Source organism: Myotis brandtii, unplaced genomic scaffold (genome assembly GCF_000412655.1).
Source record: "Myotis brandtii unplaced genomic scaffold, ASM41265v1 scaffold83, whole genome shotgun sequence".
Taxonomy (NCBI): Eukaryota; Metazoa; Chordata; class Mammalia; order Chiroptera; family Vespertilionidae; genus Myotis; species Myotis brandtii.
In genome coordinates this window covers 91556-106447 of record NW_005371371.1, presented here as the reverse complement: position 1 = coordinate 106447, position 14892 = coordinate 91556, and the positions used below count along the sequence as shown (strand labels likewise).

Below are 14892 nucleotides of genomic sequence, written 5' to 3'. Positions count from 1 at the left end.
AGCCTCAGAGGCAGGGAGAGCCACACTCTTCCCGTGACAGCCCTGAGCGCCTGCTCGTAGCCATGGCAACAAGCAGCATTCCTGGTAACAGGAAGTGGGCAGCTCCTGCCAATGGCGGCTCAGGCCTCCCAGGCCTTCAGCAAGCTCAGAGACAGAACCGGCCCATCTCCAAGGCAGCGCGGCCGTATCACATGCAGCAGCCACAGAGGGCACAGCTGCAGCTGCTCCTCACCAGGGTTCTTGCTTTCCCTGCTGTGAATAAGAGTGTCCCTCTGATACACTCCAGCCTGAACTGTTCAGGGAGAAACAAGAAGTTTCGTTCCCACCTCATGTGTGCTTCATGCAGCGAATCCAAAACAAGACAGCAACATGGCAGGCGAGGAGGCATACCGTTACCTTTCATCGCAGGGAAGATTGACTTCCAAAAACCATGTCAAAGGAACAGCCCCCACCTCCACCCTCCAACACACACACACACACACACACACACTGCACAGAGGCAGTAAGGTGCTGTTTGTCCCCTTCTGTTCTAGAAAATACAGCCCTGTGTTCACTTAACTTACTTCCTAGCTGCTTCCCAACTTTCCACCTTCACCCCCTCTCAGGCCGTCTGACACCAAAAGAAACCATTACACAGAGGCTGCACTGCTTTAGTAACAGGGAAATGTGAAGCCACAGCTTGTGCAGGCGCAATGACTTAGGGAGTTTTGAACTAGATTTTTAAAGAATACTTCACATAGACCTGAGAGCACCCCTGCCGTACGTCTGTGGGGTGCCGATCCTTTTCACACTCCTGGGGCTTACCTGGCAGTACCCCACACCTTGGTTGTGGTGCCCGTAGGCCAAGAGCACGTTGTACAGGGTCTTCTGTAAACACGGATCGGCGCTCCTGCGGAATTTCACGTTGTCCGGGAAGGTCCTGTTCATATCTGCAGAGAAATCAACGACACGATTATTCAGAAGGTGGGAACTGAACGGTCTGTGAGGTACAAGCCCCACCTGGTGAAGTGCTGGGCTCCGGCTCAGGTGTAAGGAGAGGTGTCATCCCTGGCTATGCACTTGAGTCACCTGGTAGGGCCTGGCTGCCCTGTATGGGCAATGAGCACCTGCAGCCTTCACAGCCAAGGTCCTGGGCGACTGGAGTCCAGGGATGGAAGAAGAGGGCACTCCCAGGACCCCCGTCCTGCTCCAGCCACACCCAGGGGGGCACTGTGGGCCCCAAGAGTGGTTCTCTCAAAATCAGTGACAGCAGAGTGGGCTTCTCTGGGGGAGGCCCTTCACCCAGCAAACCTGTCCTCGCGCTGCCCCCTCTTAGCTAAGGGGAGGCTTGACTCTAGAACACGTGACAGGTGAACATCTTACACAAAACTCTAGAAATTCTTCCCAATTCTGAAGATTGAAAACATAAAGAAGCAGAACACACCAACATTCCCTTTCAGAGATAAACAGACAAAACCGAAAACTAAGAACTATACAGCCTGGTCAGTGTGGCTCAGTGGTTGAATGTCGACCTATGAACCAGGAGGTCACGGTTCAATTCCTGGTCAGGGCACATACCCGGGTTGTGATCCCCAGTGTGGGGCATGTAGTTATCCCCACATTACCCCCCTATCCCCCCATTACAAATATATATTTTTAAAAAGAACTAAATAAACTTCGCACTGTCAACCTTTGTCTGCAGGAGGGCTTCCTGGCCAGCCTCTTCCTGCTCATCAGACACCCACTTCCTCAGCCCGGCCCTCCCACCTGGCCGGCCAGGTCGCCAAGACACCAGGGCCCAGTGCAGGGGCACAGGTGCTGGATTAGGCCACTAAGACAACGCCTGACTTTTTTTTTTTTTAAGATTTTTTAATTGAGTTTCAGAGAGGAAGGGAGTGGGAAAGAGAGAGAAAAACATCAATGTGAAAGCAAAACATCAATCAAACATCGACCAGCTGCCTCTTCCACACCCCGACCTTTCAGTGCACGGATGATACCCAACCAACTGAGCCACACCGGCCAGGGCCGATGCCTGGCTTTTTAAAGCTGAGTTTTATAAGTTAACACTGTGGACAGGTGCAAGAACATAGAGGATAACAACTTAAACTTTTATGAGAGAAAAACATCAATGTGAGAGCAAAACATCAATCAAACATGGACCAGCTGCCTCTTCCACGCCCCCGACCTTTCAGTGCACGATGATGCCCAACCAACTGAGCCACACCGGCCAGGGCTGATACCTGGCTTTTTAAAGCTGAGTTTTGTAAGTTAACGCTGTGGACAGGTGCAAGAACATAGAGGATATCAACTTAAACTTTTACATCTTCTCTGACTCTACTGACCCCACTTAGTTAGATGAGTGGTGTGTTTGCTACTGTGCTATGTATGATAACCAAAACAAATCAGATACCCCTCACAGATCGCGCTATGGGACCCACATAACCATTAGCTTCCTCTGTCATGATCTAAGATAAGCATGCAAGGTGTCTCCCCTCTGTATCTTAGGAAACCCAACCTCTATTTTACTTATTTTATTTTTTATAATTTTTTGTTTTTATTAATTTCAGAGAGGAAGGGAGAAGGAGACAGAGAGAGAGAGAGAGAGAGAGAGAGAGAGAGAGAGAGAGAAACACATCAATGAGAAAGAATCCTTGATCAGCTGCATTCTGTTTGCCCCCTACTGAGCTCACAACCTGGGCATGTGCCCTTGACCAGAATCGAACCCGGGACCCTTCGGTCTACAGGCCGACGCTCTATCCACTGAGCCAAGCACGCTAGGTCCCAACCTCTATTTTAGCATGATGGCCACAAACCTCTGTGAAATGCTGCAACGGTGATCCTCTGACCCCCCGGGCCTTGTCTTTGCTTATAAAAAAACTAGATCTGGGCAGAACAACAAGCTTAGTGTCCCAAAGCACATTATTTTTTATTGTTTTCTACAAAAATTTGTTTTGCTTTTTAAATGCCCCCCATAAGTCTGTCGCATCTTTTTTTTTTTTTAAGATTTTTTAATTGAGTTTCAGAGAGGAAGGGAGTGGGAAAGAGAGAGAAAAACATCAATGTGAGAGCAAAACATCAATCAAACATGGACCAGCTGCCTCTTCCACGCCCCCGACCTTTCAGTGCACGATGATGCCCAACCAACTGAGCCACACCGGCCAGGGCTGATACCTGGCTTTTTAAAGCTGAGTTTTGTAAGTTAACGCTGTGGACAGGTGCAAGAACATAGAGGATAACAACTTAAACTTTTATATCTTCTCTGACTCTACTGACCCCACTTAGTTAGATGAGTGGTGTGTTTGCTACTGTGCTATGTATGATAACCAAAACAAATCAGATACCCCTCACAGATCGCGCTATGGGGCCCACATAACCATTAGCTTCCTCTGTCATGATCTAAGATAAGCATGCAAGGTGTCTCCCCTCTGTATCTTAGGAAACCCAACCTCTATTTTACTTATTTTATTTTTTATAATTTTTTGTTTTTATTAATTTCAGAGAGGAAGGGAGAAGGAGACAGAGAGAGAGAGAGAGAGAGAGAGAGAGAGAGAGAGAGAGAAACACATCAATGAGAAAGAATCCTTGATCAGCTGCATTCTGTTTGCCCCCTACTGAGCTCACAACCTGGGCATGTGCCCTTGACCAGAATCGAACCCGGGACCCTTCGGTCTACAGGCCGACGCTCTATCCACTGAGCCAAGCACGCTAGGTCCCAACCTCTATTTTAGCATGATGGCCACAAACCTCTGTGAAATGCTGCAACGGTGATCCTCTGACCCCCCGGGCCTTGTCTTTGCTTATAAAAAAACTAGATCTGGGCAGAACAACAAGCTTAGTGTCCCAAAGCACATTATTTTTTATTGTTTTCTACAAAAATTTGTTTTGCTTTTTAAATGCCCCCCATAAGTCTGTCGCATTCTCCATCCCTGCCTCAGCCTATGCCTTTCAGTTCTGACAACCTGAAGGACAGACAGTATCACAGGGACAGTGAAAAGGAGCTTTGCAATGATTCATGACTGAGTAGTATCATCCCCAAGAAGGTGCCAAGAGGTGGGAGACTTATGGTTTCTGTTTTATTAGCCATGGATACATTTTTTTAAACTTTTATTTGAATGTATTTAATTTTATTTATTTATTACTAGAGGCCTGTTGCACAAAGAGATTTGTGCAATAGGCCTTCCCTTCCTTTGGCTGCTGGCACCAGTTTTCCTCCGGTACCCAGGACCCAGGCCTTCGCTCTGGCTGGGCTCCGGCCAGAGCCACCCCACCAGCCATCAGGCCTCGCGGCTCCGCTGATCCTGGGGCCGGGAGGCCTCGAGGCTCCGCTTAGTGCCAGGGCCGGAGGCCTCACGGCTCCGCGGATCCCGGGGCCATGAGGCCTCGCTCCACCCGCTTGGAGCCTATGTATGCAAATTGACCGCCATCTTTGTTGGCAGTTAATTTGCATATCGCCCTGATTAGCCAATGGGAAGTGTAGCGAAGGTACGGTCAATTACCCTTTTTGTCTTTTATTAGATAGGACGAGTGTGATACATTTGTGGTACAATTAATGAAGTAATTGATACACTGTCATTAACTAAAATCCCTAATTCATTTGATTGTTTGTTTTTGTGTGTCTCTGGGTGGGCTTGAATCATTTGGATTTTTAAAAAATTTCCACAAATTTTTTTTTCTGGAATTCTAAGCATTCCAAAAACTGCACCTGGTCAGGAGAAAATGAGTGCTTTCATTTTCATTTTTTACTAATTCAGACTAAAATGACCAGTTGTGCTCATTTTTTTTTGTAATGTTTTTTGTTATGAGAAATTTTTTCATATGTTTTTAAATCTTTCTATGGGAAATGCTACCTTCAACTGTACAAGTGAATGTGGACAGGGACATTCAGATTATGCTTACATAGGATGAAACATCCACTCTACTAATCCTATAAAATTATTTGTCCAGATTCCAAAAAAAATAGACACAGAATTACCATGTGATCCAGCAATTCTACTTCTGGGAATATACCCAAAAGAACTGAAAGTAGGGTTTTGAAGAGATATTTGTCCACCCATGTTCATAGCAACATTATTCACAATAGCCAAGAGGTGGAAGCAACCTTAGTGTCCATCAAATGGGTGAATTTTAAACAAAACTGTGCATATACGTACAATGAATAATTATTCAGCCTTAAAAAGGAAGGAAATGCTACACATGCTATAACATGGGTGAACCTTGAGGTCATTATGCTCAGTGAAAGAAACCAGTTACAAAAAGACAAATACTGTACGATTCCACTTATAAGAGGTACTTATGCTAGGGGCAGAAATAGAATAGTGGGGACCAGCTATAATCGTAAGAAATATTAATCATGCTCTGTTAACCGGGATTGTTCTGTTCTGATTAAAGAAAGCACATTCTAACCTGACTGGGAGTTGGCTGTGGGGCCTGGGAGCTCACCTGGAAATTTGGCCCATCCTCCCCATCTGGAAGCTGCCTATTATCATGGAAAGATGAACAACCTTGTTGCAGAAACAGAGCCGCCAGCAAGGACCCCCAGCCTTTGCATACCCACAGGCCTTTGCAAACTTCCAGCCCTCATTACATGAAAACTGCCCACTTGGCATACACTTGTTCTTACTTCACCATGTAATCTTTGTCCTACCCAATATACTAGTAAGCAGCTGGCTTATGGTGGGGTCGGAGCAGATTTTTGCTGTTCTCCCATACTGCGGGCATTTTTAGAATAAATGCTCATATATGACTCAACCCTATCTCTGCTGAATTGGCTCAAGTAGTGAGAGGCAGCCTAGACCCATTGATTGTCCGGTTACACTTAGAGTCATCAAATTCCTAGAGACAGAAAGTAGAATGGTGGGTACCAGGGGCTGGGGGACAGGAAGTCAGTGTTTAATGGGAACAGAGTTTCAGTTTAGGAAGATAAAATGGTAAATTTTATATTATATATATTTTACCACAATAAAAAAATATTTATCCAAAAATACTGGCACTAAACAGAGCCTCTAAATTCATTTGTCAAACCAACAGCAGCATTCTATTTTGTGTACTATGCTCAGCCTCCCTTGGACCTCCCAACCTGACTGACTCAGCATTTCTGGCCCTGCTGAGTGATACCCAAGGCTGTGCCTGCAAAGCCAGCAACAGCTTCTGTTCTGAGCCCTTTGACCCCAGTTTGCTGTGCAATCAGGATGCAGCCAGAGGGTTCAGCACCCCCAGCTCTCCCCACTGGTTCCAACCCTGGGCATATGAGACCCTGAGGACTGAAGGACCCCATTCCTTATGACAGGGACACACCACCCACTCTCCCACTGTCACAAGTCAGTGTGACAACCTCTCAGCACTTGAAAGTAATTGAATTTTTAAAATGAACTACTTGTGTTTATATATTTATTTCCCAAAAACTGTTAAAATCAGAATGGCAGATGTATTTCCTTAAAATGTAATTATTCAATTTAGGTTAAACTTTTTTTTTTTTTTGAGCACTCTGAACTTTTAAGAGCCAGAGAGCCTATGTAACTACTAGAGGCCCGGATGCATGAAATTCATGCAAGAGTAGGCCTTCCTTCCCCGAGCTGCTGGCACTGGCTTCCCTCTGGCACCCAGGACCTGGGCTTCCCTCGCAGCCCTGGCTTGGTCCGGAAGGTTGTCCGGTCTAATTAGCATATTACGCTTTTATTGTTATAGAAGATGAGGAAAGTGGAGGAAAAAGAGATCAGAGGCCAAAAATGCCAGCATCCCTATACAACTATTAAGAGTTTGACACAAAGAAAGAAAACTCTGGTGTGTGGCTTTAAGATACATGTGTAGCTGTACCTGTAAGTCCCACATACTCCTGGCAGGCACAAATCCCTTACAGCATTACCTACTGTATTATGACTGCTTGCTCAGCGCCCTTCTCATTCTCCTGGAGGGCTTCTTCATGGAAGAAGTCTGGTCTCTCCATGGTCATTTTCCTCACTAGCTAGCTAGGTGCTCAAATATTTGCTGAATAAATTAAAGACATTGTTCCCACCTGGCCAGTGTGGCTCAGTGGTTGAGTGTCAGTCTATGAACCAGGAGGTCACAGTTCAATTCCCGGTCAGGGCATATGCCCAGGTTTCAGGCTCAATCCCCAGTGTGGGGCATGCAGGAGGCAGCCGATCAATAATGATTCTCTCTTATCATTGATGTTTCTATCTCTCTCCCTCTCCCTTCCTCTCTGAAATCATATATAAAAAGACATCGTTTTCCCTTCATGAACACTTAAGTTTTGATTTTCCTTTAAGAAAAATATAATTTCAAATTGAAATCAGTTGGTGCATCTTTAACCATGTTTGTTTCTTTGTCAACGTCATGACTTCAAAGACTGAGTACAAACCCAATTTGGGGATAATTCCCGCTCCTCCCCCTCCCGCCTGGGCACCATGCACCCAGGGAGGGATGCCATGCTCACCTGTCCTGATGGCCTCCTCCAGGCTGTTGTTCCTCTCTCCCTGGAGAAGCTGGTGGTAATAGCCAGGGTTCCTCTCCATCTGGGCCTGGGCTCCACTCACCCCCATCCAGACGCGGGCCCTGTGCTCGAATGGAACACCTTTCCGGATATAGCGCTTCACTGAAACCGAGAGAAGGGACAGTTTTAGAAGGGCAGACAGACATGTCCCAAGGTCAGAACCTCATAGAGGGCCCTTTGAGCAAATGGCACTAATTTCAGTGCCTTTGCTCACCAGTTCTCTCCTTAAATCAAACATTAAAAAGCTGCCAAACGTCATACATCCCCCCTGAAACTGGTACATACACTCATTACAGGTTCCTGCTCTCTCTCCCAAACTGAGCACAACCAAGTGGGAGGCTGCAATAACCCCATACTTCTTCTTCACTGTCCAGACAGGGGCTTCAGAGGCCAGCCACTGGTCCTCCCTCGCCTCTTGCCACACAAACTGTGCCAGACTCCACAGATGTAAAGACAGGTTAGCCACAGGCCCAGCCTCGATCCCCTGCTCGGGGCAACTCGGACCAGAAATAGTCACTGTGACCCAGGCCCTGCACAGGGGAGGAAATGTCAGGAAAACTGGAGGGACAGAGCCACCCCAAGTGAAGGGACAGGAAGCAGGAAGAGACCCTCCACTGGTCCTGGGAGCTACAAGCAGAGCCTCGAGGGCTGGAGGGTCAGCTGTGGGCAGGGACAGACGCTGAGGCCCTAGTGCACCAGGCTCAGATGCACTGTTCTTCCCCGGAGGTGATGGGGACCGAGGTCACATGGATGTTCTGGAAAGTCCGCTGGGGGCGGAGACCAGTGAGAGGGCAAACTGCAAACAGGAGACAGCAGGTCTCTGGGCCGTGACCTTGTGTGCAGCAAGCACCTGGCTGGGAGCGACCGGCTGCAGCTGCGGATGCCCTGGTCTTGTTTTGCAGCTAATCTCGATAAACTGAGAACTACAGCATTTGGGAGGGATATTTCTATTGAAAATAAATATGTGAAAAGGTAATCAGTAGTTTTCTAATGACCATAGAAACATATAGGAAAATAAGCCAAAAACCATGAGTGACCTCAATAATCAATATTCAGTGCCCAGCCGGTGTGGCTCAGTGGTTGAGCATCAAACAATGAACCAGGAGGTCACAGTTCGATTCCTGGTCAGGGCACAGGCCTGTGTTTCAGGCTTGATCTCCAGTGGGGGGCATGCAGGAGGCAGCCAATCAATGATTCTCTCTCATCATTGCCGTTTCTATCTCTCTCTCCCTCTCCCTTCCTCTCTGAAATCAATAAAAATATATTGTTTTTAAAAAGAAAAGAACAAAATCAGAAACAGGCCCACATAAATAGAATCAATTGCTTTTTGACAAAGTTGCAAAGGAACTTCAATGCAGATATAGAATAGTCTTTCCAACAACGAATGTCCAAAATAAAAAATACCAAAATATTAAGTGCTGGCAAGAATGTGACACAGCAGGAAATCTCATTCATTGATGGTAGAAAAGCAAAATTGTACAGCCACTTTGGAGAGACAGTTTGAAATTTCTTACAAATTAAACATACAGTTACCATATGACCCAGGATTCTCAATCCTAGGTATTTCCCCCAAGAGAAATTAAAGCTTAACTTCACACAAAACACTGTAGGTGAATATTTATAACTGGAGGCCCATGCATGAAAGTCGTGCACTCGGGCGGGAGGGTCCCTCAGCCCGGCCTGCGCCCTCTCGCAGTCCGGGAGCCCTCAGAGGATGTCCAACTGACAGTTTAGGTGGGCCTAAGCCAGCAGTTGGACATCCTTAGCGCTGGTACAGAGGCGGGAAAGGCTCCTGCCACCACTGCTATCCTTGCCAGCTGTGAGCCTGGCTTCTGGCTGAGCGGTGCTCCCCCTGTGGGAGCACACTGACCACCAGGGGGAAGCTCCTGTGTTGAGCGTCTGCCCCCTGGTGGTCAGTGCACGTTATAGTGACTGGTCGACTGGTTGACTTTCTGCCCCCTGGTGGTCAGTGCACATCATAGCGAGCGGTTGTGCAGCCTGAGCATATTATTAGCATATTAACTTTGATTGGTTGAATGGACAACCAGAGGACCGGACACTTAGCAAATTAGGCTTTTATTATATAGGATGTTGGCCTCACACATCCTAAATGTCCTTTGACTGATGAACAGATAAAAAAATAAATTGTAGCCCTAGCCAGTTTGGCTCAGCGGATAGAACGTCAGCCTGCGGACTGAAGGGTCCCAGGTTTGATTCCAGACAAGGGCATGTACCTTGGCTGTGGGCACATCCCCAGTAGGGGGTGTGCAGGAGGCAGCTGATCGATGTTTCTCTCTCATCGATGTTTCTAACTCTCTCTCTCCCTTCCTCTCTGTAAAGAATCAATAAATATATTTTTTTAAAAATTGTAGTACACCATACAGTGAAATATTCCTCAACAATAAAAAATGAACTATTGATACACCCAAGGTCATGGATGCATCTCAAACACATTATATTCATTGAAAGATGCTAGACTCCAAAGGCTATAAGGTGTATGATCCACTTATAGCACAGTTTCTGATGGCTGAAGAGATCAGCGGTTGTCCTGGGGTGGGGGCGGGGTCTGCCCACAAACAGGCAGCAGAAGGCGATTCTGAAGGTGATGGACTACTTTGACTCTTGCTTGTGCTGAGGTTATGTGACTCTTATGGGTTTGTTTGAATTCATAGAACTATACACCAATAAGAGTGAATTTCACTACAAATTCTAAAAAGTAATTTAAGAAAGGGGTCCATGGGGGGAGATGACATATGTAATAGTTTCAACAATAAAGATTTAAGTAGCAAAAAAGAAAAGTAATTAAAAAAGGGAAAGTACAAAATGGCTAAACCCCTCACTATGGAGTTAGACATTGGCTCTACTGTGACTTCCTAGCCCCAAACCTGGAGCAGGTCTCAGTTTTCTCATCTATAAAATATAAATAAAGCACTCAGTCTAGTAGCTGAAATACGGTCGGAGCTCACGTTGGAGAACACATGTCTTTGCTACTTTTTGATGTTTGCTATCTGAATTTACAATGTTTCTTCAGGAAAGAATGAAAATAGTTTACTTGCCCTCAGAGACTGACATTTTCCCAGGGCAGGGCTCACTCACAGGTCTCGCTGACATTTGCAGAAGAATAAAATAGAAAGAAGAAACAGTGGGAAAATTTTTTATTAAAAAAAGAAGCCGGACCCCAGAGGATTAACCTCCAACTGTCTGCCCCAACAACGTTAAGCAAACGTCCAGTGTGGGGTATTTGTCTTTGAAAATATGTTTTTGTAACTTATTTCTAATTGACACGGTGCCGATTTCCTAAGCCACTGGGAGGGAGATCTAGAAGAAGCACGCAGTTAGGAGGCTTTTCCCCTTGTGGAGTCCCTTCACATCAAGATGGGACATGAACCGGAGTAAGGATAGGAGCTAGGCCAAGCCAGGGCTAAGCTTGTTGAACTTGGCCTTCAAGGTTGTGGGAGGAAGAGTAAGTTGTCTTAAGAGCTCCTAGTGGATATTTGCTGCAGACAAAGAAAAATAAAAGTATTCATCATATCCACAAGGAGCACAGTCAAGCAGCATACTAGTAAGTTACCCGAACATACGCTGAATGTCAAGATTTATAGATACTGGTGTTACTGGGGACTTTAAGACAGGCAATACAAATGAAAATCCTCCCCCAAAGAGAAAAAACAAAGTACAACAACAACAACAACGAGAGCAAGATAAGGTGAGAAGAACAGGATAAAGGGAGATTTCAGGTTGTGCTTGCCGATATGCAAGGATGAGGTTCCAAGACTGAGTTCCTTGGTCACTGCAGGACCAAAATCCCTTACATGTCATCTCTTCCTCGAGATGTCTCGTACCTGACTACACAGCAGTCAGCCTAGGATGCGTGGCAGGAAAAAACTGGATTCCCAATTCTGGAACAACCTGTCCAGCTGTGTTTATCCCTGACAGCCCATGCTCTAACTGCTTCCTTGTCACACCCGGAAACTACACCAAGCTCCAGTGGCAACACCCTGGATCACAGGCCCGTGTGAGGTCACACCACACGCTCTCCCTGAATTAATCTGTGTCATTTCCTGAAACGACATCAGGCCATGAGGCTCTCCAGTTCACCTTGACACTGAATCCCATCCCCTAGGGCCTAGGCTGAAGGCTCATCAGGAATCAAACATATTTATTCTTAAACCTGTTAGCTTTCTGTAAAGATACTTGTCACCATAATCACACAGTTTAACTGACATTACATAAATCTTAGAAGTATTAAAGCAAGCAAGAAAAAATTATTTCAGTAAAAACCAAGCTAAATTTTTAGAGAGTTGCAAGAGACAGCTACCCAACGCAAAAGCAAAACAGAATTTTAGAATCAGGTTTAAGACAACTGCAGGATGGGGAAAAGACTAAACATCTGGGAGGAGTCTGTATTCAGATTGCTTTTATTCCTGCTCTACGTGAAAAACACACCAAAAAAAAACCCCCAAAAAACAAAACAAAAACAAACAAAAAAACCCCAATACTGGAAAATGGAGACAATGAATCGAGAGTGTGATACAAAATTTAAATTAGTGGACCCACCCTATTCAAAGGGAAGGAGATGATAGGACAGAATTGAATGACAAACATCAACTTGCTGTGATTCTCTGCGTTAACTGACCTCTGGGTTAGCAGTCCAGAGTCAGCCATGTTGGACAGGAGGCCTTCTTCTGCACTAAAAGCAAACTGCAGCCCCATGGCGTGGCTGCTGCATTTATACACATGTGTGCATGCACACGCGCATGTGTGTGCACCCCCTTCCTGGGGGAGACGAAAGGACAGTCACCATGATCGGTCACCTTTATAGGAGAATGGAGCCTGGGGCAGGAGAGAAACTTAGTATCACTTTACATCTTTTAGTATGGTGAAGACATTTTACCATGCAGGTAAATTATGTTTACTTTTGAATACTTGTATGTAACTTTTTAAAACAAAAAGACTAGTCAACTTTTAAAAATAAATCGAAAGGAAAAATTAAAGGCAGCCCTGGCCAGTGTGGCTCACCTAAGGGTTGCGGGTTTGATTCCCAGTCAAGGGTCAAGGGCATGTACGAAGGTTGCAGGTTTGTTCCCTAGTCAGGGCGCATTTGAGAGGCAACCAATGGATGTGCCTCTCACCTCTCTCTCTCCCTCTCTCTCGCTCGCTCTCGCTCTCGCTCTCCTCATCCTCCCTTCCATTCTCTGTAAAATCAATGGGAAAAATATCCTCGGTTGATGTGCAGATGTGCTGGTTGAAACACATTAACACACAAGGCCCATGCAGGGATGGACATATGTTTCATGTAGGATGGTACATGGTACATTGGATATTATTAGCTTTCTGTAAAGCAACAAAGGACCAACTTTAAGGTACCTTCCAGCTGGTTTTATGAAATGATAGTTTCCCTGATTTTTTTTTTTTTTTTAATCCTCACCTGAGGACATGCTTAGAGAGAGGAGGGAGGGAGAGAGTGAGAGAGCCATGGATGTGAGAGAGAAACAGAAAACGGTTGCCTTCCATATGTGCCCCAGCCAGAGATGGAACCCGAAACTCAGGTATGACTAGAAATCAAACCAGCAACCTTTTAGAGCGCAGGATGATGCTAAAAAAAAATAATGAGCCATTCTGGCTGGGCTAGCTGAGTTTTTACTAAGCACCCCCATCGGTAATAGCCTGGAGGAGGGAGGGCTGTCCAGTGTCTAGGGATAGCCCCTGACCCCTGCCCTACCGGGCAGCAAGTTCCCAGACCCACCTGCTTACACCCAGCCCTCTGTCAACTCCACAAATACTTTCCAGGCGCCTACTGTGCGCTGGGACCACTTTGGGCCCTATGCACTAACTGCTTTAAAAGCAGAAATTGATCTCTCCATCCCCTTGCTCGTAATTCCTTTTACAGTTGGCTTCTGTCTGCCAGGTCCAGGTGATGTGTGGCTACATGGGGCCCCGTGCAGGGTCCCCTGGCTCCATCTCTGGCCCTTTCTACACACACCCCTAATACTCTAGTCACACAGTTCTGTCCCTTGCCTCTGACCCCGTGCTCAGCCTTAATTGTCATCCATGTCCTATTTCAGGAAACCCCTACACACCTCTCTGCACCATTTATCTGACTTCTCTTAACTCCTACCAAGGGGCACACTCCTACCAACGCCCTTCCACCTGCCCAGCAGTTACCACCTAAACCAGTGGTTCTCAACCTTCCTAATGCCGCGGCCCTTTAATACAGTTCCTCATGTTGTGGTGACCCCCAACCATAATATTATTTTCGTTGCTACTTCATAACTGTAATTTTGCTACTGTTATGAATCGTAATGTAAATATCTGATATGCAGGATGTATTTTCAGGGGTCGCGACCCACAGGTTGAGAACCGCTGAAACACTTCATTCATTCATTCATTCAAACACTGAAGCAATTACCCTGACTAATCCCTGCCAGCAGAGAGGGATCCGGGAGTCCAGCAGGGGAAACAAATGATAAAATAAATCAGCTCTGCACTGCATGAGTCGGCGAGGAGAATATAAGCAGGAAAGGGGTGAAGAGTGTGCGGCTGTGTGGTGTGATGGGGGAGTGCCGTTCCAGACAGGAGCTCCGGAAGGCCTCATGGAAGTGGCATTCCAGTCAGCCCCTGAAAAAGATGGGAGGGGCTGGGGACGAACCCCAAGGAGAGGCAGGTACTGGAGGAATGGAGAGGAGGCCTGAGGGAGGCCTGAGGGAGGGGGCCCCAGGCCTAGAGAGAGAAGGGAAGGGGCTGGGGCAGAACAGGTGAGGAGGGGTCCAGTAAGGGATGCAGGGAGGGCTTGGTCACAGGCATGGACAAGTGGAGAGCCCTGGCCAATCTCATTTTGAGAAGCAGGAAACCAACTTTCTTCTGGAAAGCAAGCAGGCCCATCTCAACGGAAAGAAAGAATACCCCTGTACCTTAAAAGTGCAAGTTCTAGCTGAATTCAAAGCTTGGAGCCTCAACTTAGAGCCTACGTAGGACACACACCTGCCTGCCATTTCCCAATCCTCGGATCCCTAGGAAAGATGCCAGACTCAAGGCAGCCTCCCTGGATTAGGGGTGCCTGAGGAATCCTGAACCCCTCTTCCCCCGAGCATTTGTCAGCCAGTGACCTGGTGGTTGAGTGCGTGGTGGACCAAGTTCCAAACTCACCTCTCATGCTTTTCTGGACACTACCGCTTCCCTTTAGAAGTTTAGACCATTTTATTGCTCTTCTAGTGAGTATCACCAGATAGGTGGAAAAGAATTCTTCATAAGCCGCATAATCAAAATCCTCAGGCCTTTCAAACCCATACGCATCGATCCTGCAATACAAAGAGACGCCCTGTAGCCCCAGATCAAGCTCCCCACGCACGTGCGACCAGTGGCACAGAGCGCCCGCCCTGCCAGGGTCCCGTCCCGGGGTCCTCTTCCACGCCCCGCCCCCTGGT

At 46.7% G+C, this 14892-nt stretch overlaps 1 protein-coding gene across 1 annotated transcript in view; it reads right to left on the bottom strand.

The window, feature by feature from the left end:
• Positions 1-14858, bottom strand: part of GRTP1 (growth hormone regulated TBC protein 1) — a gene marked incomplete at its 5' end in the record, with an annotated part of 30697 nt that extends 15839 nt beyond the window's left edge. The window contains 3 exons of the mRNA XM_014531924.1: positions 805-929; positions 7412-7570; positions 14615-14858. Of these exons, the coding sequence (XP_014387410.1) occupies positions 805-929; positions 7412-7570; positions 14615-14858 (528 nt within the window). The remainder of the gene's footprint in view (positions 1-804; positions 930-7411; positions 7571-14614) is intronic.
• Positions 14859-14892: the final 34 nt, after the last annotated feature.